General features: G+C 35.5%; 1 protein-coding gene across 1 annotated transcript; it reads right to left on the bottom strand.

The window, feature by feature from the left end:
- Positions 1-1,821: 1,821 nt before the first annotated feature.
- On the bottom strand, positions 1,822-16,698 carry LOC126964808 (phosphatidylglycerophosphatase and protein-tyrosine phosphatase 1). Its single transcript, XM_050808080.1, has 6 exons — positions 16,531-16,698; positions 16,310-16,456; positions 14,356-14,436; positions 7,162-7,265; positions 4,858-4,987; positions 1,822-3,086 (listed from the first exon to the last, which is right to left on the bottom strand). Exons 1-6 carry the CDS (start codon positions 16,531-16,533, stop codon positions 2,922-2,924), a joined length of 630 nt encoding a protein of 209 aa, XP_050664037.1. The 5' UTR covers positions 16,534-16,698; the 3' UTR covers positions 1,822-2,921.
- Between the last annotated feature and the right edge of the window lie 47 nt (positions 16,699-16,745).

Below are 16,745 nucleotides of genomic sequence, written 5' to 3' on the forward strand. Positions count from 1 at the left end.
TAAGGTCCTAGGAAGCTTCCCTGACTATTCCCGCTATGGTGACCGTACGTCTGAATGCATGTTTGTGTGTATGTATGGATGTATGTAAACCTCATTACTTTTGAACGGCTCTACCGATTTCATCATGGTTGGCGCCATTCAAAACGGCTCGACCAAACTTAGATTTTGAATACAATTCGGACCGGTTATAATAATAAGAAATCTCAAAAAACTACCAACTACTACTTTTTTCACATGTGGTTTTTTTAAACTGCTTTAGCGATCGATTCAGCAGCAACAACAGCTAATTCTTTCAGTTCTTCGAGCTGTAATAATAAGTACATAAGTACCTACAATTTGAAGCGTTTAGATATGGAATTAGCGGGAAGTTGCAGGGATGGCCTTAAGGTTCAACCATTTTCCATTTTTTTTTATTAGGCTTATGTGGTATTATTAGCCTGTTTGGAAAAATCGAGTGCGGTGGCCTGTGGGTGCATGTAGCAGAATATATTATTTACATCATCCACCTCACCCAGTTGTCCAAAAAAAAATCAATTTATCACGTCTAATTTCATCTATCAGGCAACTATCGTATCAGGGCCGTAAAATTATCGTATATGTATCAAAATTAGCGTATCCATCAGGATAATGACTACTATTCATTAAAAATCACACATAATGACAATTAGGTGAGTATAATATGTGCAAATAATTTATAGTTTAATATTTTAACGATCAAATTCGAAAAGACAGCAACTGCCAACATGACTCGACATTCAACGTTATTTTTTTTTATTTTTATGGAATAGAAGGACAAACGAGCGTACGGGTCACCTTTTGTTAAGTGATCACCGCCGCCCACAATCTCAAACACCAGAGGAATCACAGGAGCGTTGCCGGCATTTAAGGAAGGTGTACGCGCTTTTTTTGAAGGTATCCATGTCGTATCGTCCTGGAAACGACGCACAAGGAAGTTCATTCCACAGCTTCGTAGTACGAGGAAGAAAGCTCCTTGAAAACCGCACTGTGGAGGACCGCCACACATCCAGATGGTGAGGGTGATATCCTAACTTGTGGCGTGTCGTGCGAAGGTGGAATTCGGCGGCAGGAATCAGGTTAAACAGCTCTTAGGAACACTCCCCGTGATAAATGCAGTAGAAGACACACAATGAAGCGACGCAACTTCTCTACGCAACGCCAAGTGATCCAGCCGTTCACAGAGCACTGGGTTCCCCACAATTCGAGCTGCTCTACGTTGCACGCGGTCAAATGGATCGAGCCGATACTGGGGTGCGCCGGACCAGAGATGACAGCAATACTCCATGTGTGGCCGGACCTGCGTTTTGTAGAGCGCTAGTATGTGGGCCGGCTTGAAGTATTGCCGTGCTCTATTAATGACGGCCAGTTTCTTTGAAGCCAATTTGGCTTTGCCCTCCAGATGACCACGAAATTAGTAATCGCTCGAGATTTCGAGACCCAGTATTCCGATACTAGGCGAGGCTTTAAGGGAAGTGTTGTCGAAGAGCGGTGATACGACAAATGGGGTTTTTTTAGTGGTGAACGCGCAAACTTGAGTCTTCTGGGGGTTATTGATCGCTGATCAGTTGACAGTAGCAACCAATGAAAAGATTGCGCCATGAAGCAACAGCATGTGTTTCCAAGAAAGAAATGAGCCAATAGAAGATGCTGTAGTAGTGTACCATCGTACATTGGACTTACACTATCCCACATGTACGTTAATTGTTATTATTTGTGTTGTTTCAATTGTCTATTACTTCCACGCTGCGAGTTAAAATACGCGCGAGACGAAGGGTTAGTTAGTGTAAAAAATAATAAAAACAGTTTATAATGATATGTCATTTATTAAATATAATATACCTACACAAGTAAGTGTAAAACATAATTCTTATATTTTACAAAACATAATTCTTATATTTTACAAAACATAAATTAAACAAACGTTGTGCCATCGTACTAATTTTCAGTCCATAACACATTAAGATTTTTGATTAATACGATAGTGTCAATAAAAAATCTTAAAGTCGAAATGTTTCATATACTTATAGTGAAATTTAAACAATGAAAGTAACAGAAAATATGTTGTGTAAATATAATTTATAAGTAAGTATTTACAATAATGCGACTTTTATTTCAGATTAAAACGAAGACAGGTAAGACAAATGAACTCAGTATCTGCTCGATTCGATTTACAGATTATTGAAATACAATATTTTTGTATTATAGAAAGTATTTCTTTTATATTCATATATATTCTAAGTAAAATAATAAACTCCGCTAGAAAGTAATACATCGCATGATGAATGTATTAGTAGTTTTCTATATAATATAAGTTAGGAACAGAGTTAGTTACATGAAGTGCAAACACTATTTTGGTTCGGGCCTGGAGGGTGCCTATCACGAGACCGACTTAATCAGTTTTGGTCATTTACTTTCTGATGCAGATAATAATATTATTGACAGGTTAGTGCACATATACATACAATTTGTTACAGAGGTATTTGTGGTTAGAGTACGCTATTCGCGTATCGAAAATGCTGCAACTGATCCCACAAAGTACGTGTGTGGGGCTAGAAGTTTCTCCCCACTCTCGTACCAAAGTATAGAGAATCAACAGCTTCTTAAGTTTCCACATGTAGAAGCGAAACACGTTTCGCAGTGATTCAACAATTTTACAATTATAGTCTCATATATTTTTATTACCAATGGATTCCCATAAAATAATGCCTAATTTTATTAATCTTCTGAACAATTCCGCTGAACACTTAGTTATTTATGCGGCAGAATATGCCAAGTCCTCCTACAGTTTCACGTAGTGATTGGAGGGCATTCGTCGATGATTTAGACATTATAGTTACAATTAGCATTACCATAATACTATCTGATCTATAAAATAACAAAAGAGACCACTTTTTATTAGAGTTCTATGAGGGCGTGTGTGAATGAGAATTGTGGGTAGTTGTATTTTCTTTTCGTACGTGTCTGCCGTAGAATATGTCGAGAGCTTGCCATTGCTTGGTGTGCAGCAGGATATGGGGGCGACGGGCTTTCATATAGGCTACAGCTTCGTCAGGACACCAGCCGTTTCTCTGTTGAATAAATATTATAGGTATTTTAATAAAACCGCGTGTAATTTATATTGAATTTTAACAAATGTTTTTTTCCCGACGTTTTACATGCTTCATGGACCGCATAGTCACGGGCGATGTGATAAAAAGTATGATATCAAATGTATGACGTGAATTGAGAAAAATATTTTTGAAGTTACCACTACTCTAGCATCGATGAAAGTCGATGAAACGAAAAAGCGCGACAATAAAATGAGACAGACACATAAATTCATAAGATTTAACGTGGGAGAAAATGAGATTGAAGAAGAGATTGTCTTATGTATGATGCGAGTATACCTCGATATATTCGGACGTAATGCGCACGACGTCTTACTACACAGACACCAGGGGAACATAAATATAGATGCGGTGTCTTACATAGCTGTTGAAACCAAGTGGCATCCTAGCAACATGTACCAGGACCTCATATGTTGTTTAGAGGTTCATGCACTTTGACAGGTATCAACGGTACCGTACAGTCAAAATTACCTACTGTAAAAGGCATATGCCGCCCGTCTAATCGAAACACAAATAGTGCTAGTACATTACTACAGCTGGATGGAAGAAAAATACCTCCTTGTGGTACCCACCTGTGCCGACACTCTGTACAACATCTACCTCTACTAGAAGAACGAGTATGTTTATCCATCCATTTATTAAACCTATTTGAGCTGTCTCATTCATTTTTTTATGACACCAAGGGACGATAATTGATACGCCCTGCCAATTACAATGCAGAGCCGCTGAGGATTCTTGAAAAACCCAAATATTCTGAGCGGTACAACGGCGTTCGTTACCTAGAGACATAAGATGTTAATTCTCATTTGCCCAGTAATTTCACTAGCTACGGCACCCTTCAGACCGAAACACAGTAATGATTACACATTATTTCTTCACAGCAGAAATAGGCGCCGTTGTGGTACTTATAATCTAGCTGGCATCCTGTGCAAAGGAGCCTACCACTAGTAAATTTCTACTCTTTCTACTGTGGCTAAACTATTTTGTTGTGTGACAGTTTCAATCTTGGCTCCGATCAAATACATATCAACTCTAAACTCGGTGGTCTACTTAAACGTCAGATTGGTTCAATTATTTAATAATTAAAATTGATTGAAATTTAATTAACTAAAACTGATTTTTGTCACTTTGAATAGCACGTTAAATTTACGGATATGTGGAACAACTAAATTTCAAATTAAAGAGGAAGAAATAGATGATTTCCTAATCGATGCTTCCATAAATAATTATGATATCTTCTAAAAACTATATATCCGACAGATTGTGGCTTAAGGCGACACTAAATGCCAGCGACCTTGAGCGATATGAGTTCACGGCTGCGGGCCCGCCATCTATGTAACAAAGCCAATATTTTTAAAATTCTTGCATGGAGAACAGTTTATATGCTTACAATCCTCATTATTCACTACTAATCTGAATAAATGAACCTACACAAAAAAGTACAAGCTATAAGAATAACTTTTCTGAGAGAAGTACCAAAAAAAGCGTCACGCCATGCCAAAAAACTTGTTTAACTTCAAAGAAAAGTGGTTGTTCAAAAAGGCTCGGCAGTGTTAACTATGACCAACAGCAAGCATTAGCAACCTACAAATAAGACTTAAGGATATGTGTAACAGGATTAAGTAAGTTTTCATAGTTCGAAATGCTATACTTTCACCACAAAACTTGTCTAAAAACACCATGTTTGCGAGTTTTCTGCTTACTCTTTGCCTTTAATGTAACATCGACTCACCATCATGAGATAACATCCTACCAGCGTGGCGCTTCTCGTACGGCCGGCCTTGCAGTGAACGTACACAGTCCCACTACCGACTATGGAGTCTGTGGGAACTCCAGGTATCCGCTGATCTTGAGGTAAAAACCTACAATTTGTGATACTATGTGATGACAATGTTACAATAATTAGCGTTACCAAATATAAAATCAAGCTAGATACAAGAATACAATAATTAAGAGTCCGCGCAAACATAATACACATCTGTCAATGGATTTATACCTTACCCCCTTTGCGTAAGGTTTAAAGGCAAAGCTACCTAAAGAACAGCGTGCATTAATGGGATATGACGTAATGCGTAGATGCTTTATTACAAATATACGATAATTTTTGAAAACGATGAAGTTACGAGATAATTATAATAATAATATTGACACACTTTTTACACAAATTATCTTTCCCTAAATTAAGCATATATAGCTTGTGTTATGGGTTACAAGACAACGATATATTTAATACAATATACTTACTTAAACATGCATAAATACATTTAAACATCCATGACTCGGAAACAAACATCCATATTCATCATATAAATGCTTGCACCTACCGGGATTCGAACCCGGGACCTCTAGCTTAGTAGGTAGGATCACTAACCACTCGGCTATACAGGTCGTCGAGATGCCTATGCCTATGCCTATGCCTATGATGATTATAAGGATAATTCAGTTTCTTTATCTTATATCTTTAAACGAGCAATGCTTGTATATATATAATCTGAATCTCGGAAACGGCTCCAACAATTTTCATAAAATTTAGTACTTATACAGGGGATTTCGGGGCGATAAATCGATACCAAGTTTTAATTTAAAAAAATAGTAGTTTTATACGTGTGGACATTGGGCGATCCGGAAAGCAGAAGACCCCGGATCGAATCCAGATGACAGATCGTTCTATCACACCGCCATTATTATTATTGAAGTGAAACTTCTTTAGAATCGTTGTGATTTCAAACCGGATGCAACGGAAAAAACGACAGGTAAGAGACACAAATACAAAAATGTGTAGGATGAAGACGGCAAAGAATGAGACAGAAATATGCATACTATTGAAGTGAAAACTTCTTTATCATCGTTGTGATTTGAAAGTCGATGAAACGAAAAAGCGACAGTAAAAAAAGCAGTCACATCTATTCATAATATTTAACATGGGAGATAATGAGATAGGAAGCATAATACAATGTTTTGGTACCAGGCGATCATAGTTAAAGAAGAGATTGTCTTAAGTATGGCGCGAGTATGTGATAATAGTATCACATGAGTGTTTTAATACCTAATTATCAACAGTTGCATACAAGACTTTATCTACACCCAGAATATGAATCCTCTAAAAGATTCTGAAACAGTTAGCTTAATGCTAACATTAAAACACCAGTCCTAGTAGTAGCCTAATATCATTAATTACTGATTATATGCAAATAAACTAAGTATTAATGTATCAATTATTTATTTTAGTAGTAATTTACATTTTATATAGTGCAATAATTAAAATTCACTCGAATATTCAGCGTTTAAAATGAATCGCTCATTTTTGTAAACAAAACAATAAAAATATCGAAGAAAAATGGCGGGGATTCGAATAAGCTATTTTTTTTAGGGCGCGCGACGTTCTGGTAGTGTGGAACGCGCATAAACGAAAATGTTCTTTTTTCAAAATTCATACAGATACCACGCATCGAGCAATAAGAATGTGGCTGAATTGAAACTCTTTGCGCATGAAGGGATCGAAAAAGAAAAACATAGGAGTGTTGTAATGAAATTCAGTACAACATTACAACACTCGTTTGGATGATGTAATGGTTATTAGAACATTGGGTGTTTTAATGTTGGCAATAAGCTAACTGTTTCAGAATCTTTAATATAGGATTTTAAGCATTGGTGTAGATAAACATATTATATATATTAGTGGTGGTAGGAATGTCTTTCATAGCGGTTGAAATCATGTGTCATCCTAGCAACATGTACCAGGAATTCATATGTAGTTTAGAGGTTCATGCACCATGCAGGTTTCACTTCTGACATGTGTACTTTGTACGCACGCAATATTTTTTTTTATCAGTAACATTTGTAGCATAAAAGTTAGATTCTGTGATAAATGGCGGCATTTAGCGACACTAAATGTTGTTATTATTAAGTGTACTAGCTCACTTCTGGAATGAAATGGTGTGGGATTCGAATCTCGGGATACACCCCAGCTCTTTGACACTATCCATAAATCTGGGTATGTTCGTTTGTATCTATGTACCGTCTGCACAACTGTTACCTGTTGATGAACCTGACTCCCTCATACAGTTTCTCTTGGTCGGGCGCCTCGAATATGTCTGTGGTCGCAAGCTGCAAGAATTCCACATTGTGTTCCCGCCATTTCTGTAACATTTATAATAAAATAATCCATTATAATGGAAAGACCATGATAGCACACAACTGTCTTTCACATTTTTTTTTACGGTAAAAGGGTTCTGTTGCATTGTAAAGATATCAAATTCAAATATTTTTATTCAAAATACAAAAACTACCACCCATTCAAAAGAGAGTGTCTCAGACCTGAGAAGAATGGGTGCAAGAAACTCAGCGGGCTTTTTTTCCAATATAAAAATATGGATTACAATGTGATATCGTACAATAAAACATTTATAATTAAAGAGCCTGAGGGTGTTCGCTTTATTCCCAGTCCGTGGTGTCATTAAAAAAATCGTTTATGCTTTAGTAACCTTTCCCACACAAACGTTTTTTAACAATTCTTTTAAATTTCGTAACACATTTGTTTTGTACATTTTCTGGGATCATATTGTAGAAGCATATACATCGCCCAACAATAGACTTACTAACTCAACCCAACCGAGTAGTAGGCAAAACAAGTTTACGTTTGTTCATCGTGTTAAGATTAAGAATGTCACAGTTTCTAGAAAATTCCTCAATGTGCTTATGAACATACAGAACATTATCAAAAATGTATTGAGAAGCAACAGTCAAAATGTTTATTTCTTCAAATTTTTCTCTTAATGATTCTTTAGGACCTAGGTTATAAATCGCGCGAATAGCCCTTCTTCTGCAGCACAAAAATGGTATTAATATCGGCCTATATGAAACAACTATGTATAATCAAATAATGGACAAATGGTGGACAACTTTATCTACCTGGGTTCCAACATAAGTAACGATGGTTCGTGCGAGGGGGAAGTACGCAGGAGAATTGGCATGGCTAAGAGCGCTATTTCTCCGCTTGGAAGAATCTGGAGAGATCGTAACATTTCCGTTAAAACTAAGACCAAACTGGTACGGGCCCTAGTCTTCTCGATATTTTCGTATGGCGCTGAGACTTGGACACTGAAAGCTGCAGACCGCAAACGCATTAACGCCTCTGAGATGTGGTGCTGGTAGAAAGATGCTCCGTATCCCCTGGACAGCATTTCGATCTAATCTCTCCATACTGCGTGAACTCAGGATCTCCTCGCGATTGTCTTCCGAATGTCTGCGCAGAGTTTTAGATTACTTCCGTCACATCGCAAGGAAGGACGATGGAAACCTTGAGAGGCTCATTGTGGTCGGCAAAATAGATGGGAAGAGGCCTTGTGGACGCAGTCCAACACGATGGTCCGACCAGATCCGCTCCGCCCTCGACTCTACGGTTCATTATGCTTTTCACACCGCCAGAGACAGGAATAGATGGAGAGCGATCATACGTGTGAAAGTGATACAGAGGGGTGGTCACGACCCTCAGTACTGAGGATTACGACGCAGGGAGGATACTCAAATAAGATTGTAAAACGAAGCGCTTTTTTTCATCTGAATGGTGGAGACAATTGATAATACACACCCCGCTAAATGTTGTTGTTTATGACATACAGCTGGTTGAGAGACATAGGTAGAGACGTACAAACGGACAGTAGACCGTATAAAGTAGTTGAAGTATAATAAAACTGAATAAGTAAAACATCTCCCTTACTACCATTGCTTCACGAGGATTTAGCGCAAAGAGCGTAGTGACTTCAACACCGCATCAACTAACAAGTCTTCGTTCGATCTTGTTCGTAGGTTTGCAAATAACAAATCTATAATACCTACACACTTAAAATTGTGTGACTTTTAAAAACCTTAATTTAATAACGTTTTAACTTTTCACACCTATCTACGACCATTTAAAAATAAACTTGCTATTTGACTTGATTATTTGCAATTAATTAATTTATAAGCATATTGAAAAAAAAAAATTTTATTAATCTGCTTCCACTGCACCGCCTCTTCCCACTTTTAAGGTTTTTTTTTTAAAGAAAAGGAGGACAAACTAGCGAACGGGTTATCTGGTGTTGGTAGGTGATCACCGCCGCTCCCATTCTCTTATTTTTTGTTTTTTATCTTTATTCATTGAAATCATATTTGATCGTTTTGAATCGTCAATTTAAGGTTTCCATAATAAGAGCTACATACACCATCTTGCAACACCAGATGAATCACAGGACCGTTTCCGGCCTTTATGGAAGGTGTACGCGCCTTTTTTTAAGGTACATATGTCGTATCGTCCCGGAAATACCGCACAAGGAAGCTCATTCCACAGCTTTGTTATGCCTGGAAGAATATTCCTTGAATACCGCACTGTGTAGAAACGCCGCAAAATCAGGTGAATCAGCTGTTTGTGTCGCCTCTTTATCGCTAAGATGTTCTCCTTATAGATATTTTATTTTACTTTGCGATCCGATGCTCACAAATGGGTTCCCGTTAGCTACGCATCAAACTCTAAACAAATATAAGCAATCCAATACCGTCGATATGAATAAAAATCATTCGCCCGTACACAGTAGTACAAAAAAAAAAATCAATTGTTGTCATCAGTTTATTCATGTACATGAGAACAATTCTATCTGATTGTTATGATAATACATGATCTAAATTTAAACTTACAATATGCTGTGAAAAATACAAACACACTCCATATAACTTATTCCTACCTGAATATTTTATTCATAAGGTTTTTGTTAGAATAAGGAAGTTACAAAACGACCTTTCTTAACTGATCAATCTTTATCTCTGCAAGTACATTTTTAAACTTAGTAAACATGCGTGGCAAAAACCTCTGCACTAAACATGAAACCCTGGTACATGTCTTCAGGATGACACGTGATTTCCATCGCTTTTATCAAATAAAGTATCATAACCACTGTAATATTTATGTTCACCTAGTGACAATGAAGTGCACATCTAAGGCACTCAATCAAGAAGCATCATCTCAGTATTTAAGGTAAGACACAGGTCATCCATTACACTTAAAACAGGTAACCTGCACTTACCGTGTTTGACGTCTCAATCTCATTCCATTCAGGTGAGTCAAAAGTTCCTGAAATTGCGTCGTATAGGGTTGCAACACTTAAGATCATCATTGATTATATATAACACTAGCTGACCCGACAGACGTTGTTCTGTTCATATTAAAAAAAAAACTCTTGCGGGTGGAATTTTGTAAAATCCGTTCTTAACTGACCTCTACTCGACAAAAGGAATATTCGTACCAAATTTCAAGTCTCTACGCCTAATGGTTCCAGAGATATATATAGATTTTAAATAATTTTTTTTTTGTTTTTTTTTTTTTTTTTTTTTTTTAAATAATAAACACAAGCTGAATTGCTTTAAAATGGTGGTTGATTATATTTCAAGGAATTATGCAAGTTATGGCGTTCCCACAAGAAATACCTTTTTTTTTATAGAATAGGAGGACAAACGAGCGTACGGGTCACCTGTTATTAAGTGATCAAATACCTTTGAGAAATAGAGATGTTATTATAGCGTAACATTAGCTGAATTCAAATTTAAATACTTTTACAACGGATATGAAATCACTTATTGGATTTTACGTCAAAAACCACAGAATAGGTAAAAGACATTAGAATGGCCATCACGCGTAATTTGTATGGGATGTCGCCACTCGGTGTTATACTTCACGCCCTAGTCATATAAACACAAGCGTCACACATACGTTAGATACCACTAAAGCAGCCTTATAATTGGTCAACACATAGATAGTTGGCCAACACTCTCCTACTTTTGACAGCTCACGCCTACGAAGTTTCGAATTATTTTAGTTAATCTATCATACCGATAATGTTATACTTCATGGATGGGTGCATGAGTATAGTGATGTGCCACGTATAACGAACAACTCGGATATCAAAAATCGTTTTTGACATTTCAATCGAATATGTACAAATCACGTAAATAATAATTGATACGCATGGGTTCTTAATTGATAAAATATATTTTAATAACAGTACTAATTGCGGGTCAGTCCTACATGGTCAGCTGAAAGCGATAACATCTGTTATTCTGAAAAAAATATATGGAAATCACATATAGTAACTATTACCTCCAAGATTGTTACAATACTGCAGCCAGTCTACCTTCTGTCAGCCAGCCATTTTGTAACAAGTTAGAGTTCTGACTCCACGCCTGTTTCGCTTCGTATAAGTTTTATTTTTTAAATCGCTGAAGGACTTGGCAATACGGAGCTTAGATTGGCAACATATCATTGATAATACAAAGCCATGTCGCAACCTCAGAAGATCAAGTCGTTCACAGACCACTCGATCCTCAATAGCTTGAGCAGCTCTGCGTGCGTTCAAATGGTTTGAGCTGATACTGGGGTACGCCAGACCAGAGATGACAGCTTACGTGGCCGGACCTGCACTTTGTAGAGCGCTAGAATGGGCCGGCTTGAAGTATTTCCGTGTTCTATTTATTATTCCGATACTAGGCAAAAGTTTAGGGTCAAAGAGCGGTGTTACGACAAATGGGGCTTTATGAGTGGAAAACGTAGAAACTCGAGACTTTTGGGGGTAACCTCTGTGTATACCAAGAACTAAAGGCTAACAATGCCTGCCCTGATTTTGGAGAGCAGGGAGGTTATTACAATAGGCCTGTTGTTAGTCGGATCCGAACTGTCTCTTTATTTTTTGATAGGATAGACAAGGGTTGACTTCCATAAGTCATTTTCCATAAGACTTTCAGAAAATACATCTCTACCATTTACGGCTAGTAAAATGCTTAACCTATTGCAAAATGCCAGTGTTAAGGTTACTACAGATTGGAGTAGGTAAAGTCGGGGAACACAATAAATATAAATTAGAAGACTAGGAACGAGATATCCACTTCGACAGAGTTTGTGAATAAGAATTAATTATCAACATTAGGTACAATACCAGTAGTAGGTAGTATGAACGATGATAATGATGATAATTATATTGAATTAGATTTAGTCTTTTGCTCCTATATTGTATAATAAATAATTTTAAGTTCTAATTCTTTATTGCACCAAAAGCGCCCATTCACTATTTTTTTTATGACTAACACGGATTTACTAAATAGTCCTACTGATCGAAAAATATGCATGAGGCGGAATTGTTATAAAAGTATTAATAATTAATTATTATTTCGATGTATAAGAAATTGTTCAAAATTAGAAAATCCATATTTTTTAAACCATTCAACTATCGATTGCAAGCTCTATAAGAATAATAATCGAATAGATTCAACGATTTAACCCCATACCTAGTGAATTGTCAAAAGAATCAAACTATATTTGTCAGACCATAGTGTTTGACAAATGAAAAAAAGCTATCGATATTTTTGTCGATAATTTAGATCAGTGTTTTAAAATAATTTACGACACGACATAGACAGTGACATTAACCGTGTGAAGTTGGTTGCTATATAAGGAATGCACAGTACAGCGGAAGGCGTTCTAATCGGCTATAGGTTGCGTGCAGACGTGTCCGGGTGTAGTGCTACATAGTTAAGATTGGTAGTCAACGAGGAACACTACAATATACATAGAATATATACTTTTCAATAATAATTGCTTAAGTCTGTCATATGGTTTGCCATAATATGATAATGATAAATTATATCGTTAAATATTTAAATGGTGCATGTTTTTACTACAATATATTTTTATTTATGTTTTGAAGCTGATCTGTATACAATTTTATGACAGATTCTGACACTCTACAGATTAGAATCATATCCTTTGATATGTACGTTAATAGATATTAAAGTTCTCCTCTGTCTATAGCAACATTAAAATTATACTCGTCTATTCAAAGCCATCTGTCTTGATTTACTTTGTGAAATAGCATGAATATAAGAACTTCAGAACGGCACATCCATTTAAACTAATAAATCTAGTTTCTCGTTAGGTGTCTATCAAAGGTATGCCATCATATAGCGCTTTGAAAGTTTGCGAGTATTTACAATTTCGTTGTTGTTGCTATGCTTTTGAGTTTTGAAACTACAGAGATATTAATTATTATTTTTGACTTACTGATGAAAAGAGATACCTCCTCGGTCAATTCTCGAAGTCTGAATTTTTGTGTAGCAAGTAATAATATAATAGCACAACACGGCATTATAACACTATTCATCGTAGCTGCGTTCCTGACGCACTCTAAACATGAACTACAAGCAGTCAAAAATACTATAAGCGGTGAACGCATTAAATGATTTAAGTATGATTGTTTAATCATAGTGACTGCGCGGCTTTTACGCCCACATAATCCTTTCCGCCTTTTTTACCTTTAACGTGTGTGTACAAATGTATACACATACTTAATATCGACATTGTTTACAATTAGGTACAACGGTATCGATACGCATGTATTCAAACTGATATATTTAATAAATACAAATATCTCTTGTATCAGGTTTTTGGACTTCCCGATGAAAAGAAACTTCCTTCTTGAGCTACACTACAGACCAGGCTTCTTTTTCGACACGTTATTATAGTGCGAGATGGCAAAATTCATCATTTTCGCGAAGTTTTATACGTTATCACAATAATAGTGCGACTGTCAGCCGGTGAAGCTAATTTCGTTGAAATATGATCCGTCGATCATATACGCGGCGCGCCAGACCCGCCCACAAGGCCATTCTAGGCGCTTTTCTTCAAGCCTCTTTAAACTCTTCTGTGTCAAAAACTACCACCCATTCGAAATAGGCGCAAAACACCCAGCAGGCTTCTTCTAGTATTTTTAATAAAATTTCAATACAGTCAAATTTATACCTTAAATAGCCTGACGCCAGTCGCTACATTCCCAATCTGTGGTATCATTAAGAAAGGCATTTATGTTATAGCAACCTTTACCACATACAAGTGTTCTAACAATTTAAAAAAAAAATCTTAATACATTTTCTGGGACCATGTCATAAAAGTATAATACACAACATATAAATATCTAAAAAACAGGGATTCTTTATTTTATTAAATAAATAATGTATATGACATCTGTTGTATAAAAAGATAAGCATCGAATTGCAAAGACCAATCAAATTTAAACTGAACGACATCAAATCAAAATCACTTTATTCATGTAGGTAATGAAAATGACACTTATAAAAAAAAATTTTTTCTTCTTTATCAATACCAGCAACTAGGTTATATTGATATTGAGAGGATCTTTAAATATAAACATACCTCAGCATCGTTGGAGAATATCTTCAGCTCGTATGTCTCATTCATGGACACCACTCCCTTTATGTTCTCTTCTTCGATCAACTGAAATCACAGATTTATTTATTTATTTACATTAAAGTTTACAAAAGAAAATACTTAAAGCTAGCATCAGAAACCCACACGGGCTTGTAATATATGCTAACAAAGAGTTAAATCTAGGTAATTTAACTACAGAACATTAGTGCCAGTTAGATAAATTATGTAAATATATCTATTTTAAGCGACTTAAAAAGTATGATTTCAGTTTTTTCTTAATATTACGAGGATTTATACAGTTCCATACATCAGTGGGTAATTTATTAATTAGGCGAGGAACTAGGTAAGCATTAGTTTGTTCGCCATATCTATTGAGCGAGCTCAAGATGTACACTTTAGATCATATTTTTCTACTATGACAATTTGTGGTCTACTTCATGAAATTTGTTGTTCAAAAAAAGTAAAATTACTATTACTATAAACCTACAAAACTTCAATCAATATCACATCTAGATTTTTTTATAATAGGACTAATCTGAATCTTTTGCATGTAAAACGAAAACTAAATTCCTAAGTGGTCTATACATTTTCAACTGCTATGGTATCAAACATTGATTAACAAGACTTCTCTTGTTTTTATGTAGGTGAAAGGTCCAAACATTTATAATAGTTCAGGTACAATCGTAAGTAATACAGTGGCTTAAGAATGGATACCATCTGCATAAATGACAAAATTTTATGAATCAATATCTTAAGTGTTTATTCGGCTAAGTTTATCATTGAAATAATTATGGCTATATATATATATATATATAACAACTAATTCAATAAATTTTTTCTAATTATATTAAATGTTGCTTCGTTATTATTTATAACAAACGAACCACTGTATTGAGCAATAAAGATATAGTTAAATTTTCTGGCAATTAAAAACCACTAACGACTATATAATATGCCCATTCTGATTCACTAATTGGAGTTTTGAAACATGATTGAAATTAGTACATCAGTTATGATTTTGAGAATTTATAAATACTTCATAGATATTTTTTGACGATAAAGGTACCACGTAATATTCTACAAACGATCATCTATTGTTTCTGAGAGGGGTAGGCTTTGACTACAGGTATCCATTTGCCGAGGTCTAAAAACTCTGGATTCGTTTACTCTCAACTCAACTCCGATTTTGTTCATCACCCAGACCTTATCAGCTGTTAGTGATTTAAGATGCCATGTAGCTTCTTTAAATCAAAGCAAAGACACACTGCAAAAGTTTAAATATGTTGAAAATCTTGTAAGTGCTAATGCATCAAAATCTTTCTTTCAAACCAAAATAAGTGATAACTTTAAATAATATAATTAAAATTACACTATATACGTAATTTATAAAAGTATAATTTAATAATAACTTTCTCACTTAAGAAGCATTGTTGGTTGGGTCCCTGTGAAATCATCTTAAGCGGGTTTTACTGTAATTTCATATAGCAAGTGGTTTGGTCACCTATTTATACTACTAACTAACTTATATTATTAACCAAATATTTGTTAATGGTTTATTTAAAAATGAAAAAAAAAAACTTAAGTTAAATAGACAAGAGTATAAGTTTGTAATAAGGTTACTCTAACTTTAGTATTAAATCCAAAATGAGTTTGATGTACTAAGTATAAACAGCAAATCCTCATTGAACCAAACTTTACTTAGATATCTATTATCATATTAATATATTCAATAGATAATGTTAAATAAATAAGAACTTTAGTGTAATAAGTAAGTAAATATTGACATGATGTCATACAAATGAGACTTTTAGGCATTTATTTAACAAATTCCTTTATGATAGAGTTGCAATAATAACTTAGTATTTTAATAGTATAAGTAGGTATAGCTTAGACAAGTTAATGTCCAAAAGAGGGAGTCATAAACTAACCTACAAGTTACCTGTTTGGTCATATTTCTGAATGGTAAGGCTCCAAGTATCAGCGAATCATCCATTCTATCATACCAGCGTCTAGCTGTCATCTTCTCCATTAAAACATTGTAAAGAAGTGTGGGATAGAACGTTACTCTAGCGAACATTGCAGCACTCTGAGGATAGATTTAAAGACGTTAAACACGCACGGAAACCATTGACTTTATGAGTTGAAAATTATACCGTTTACCATTGTGAAAGTTGTTTTTCCGTGTACGTAGTGGGGATACTCTTCAATTTGTATGCTATTCACATTTCGCACGAGTTGCGAGTCCCCTTACTCCCCGTACCCAGCACAGCTGATTTGTATTATCAATAATCAATCACCAATCACCATCAAAGAGGATGTAAATACTACGAATAAATGAATAATTTTTAATTTAACTTTAAAGTTTGACTACTCGA

This window comes from Leptidea sinapis, chromosome 6, assembly GCF_905404315.1.
Source record: "Leptidea sinapis chromosome 6, ilLepSina1.1, whole genome shotgun sequence".
NCBI classification, from domain to species: domain Eukaryota; kingdom Metazoa; phylum Arthropoda; class Insecta; order Lepidoptera; family Pieridae; genus Leptidea; species Leptidea sinapis.

Coding starts and splice junctions, on each gene's coding strand:
- LOC126964808 (XM_050808080.1), bottom strand. Junction 7,266..14,355: donor TATTCTCCAACGATGCTGAG/GTATGTTTATAT, acceptor TAAATGTTACAG/AAATGGCGGGAACACAATGT. Junction 4,988..7,161: donor GGAGTCAGGTTCATCAACAG/GTAACAGTTGTG, acceptor CACAAATTGTAG/GTTTTTACCTCAAGATCAGC.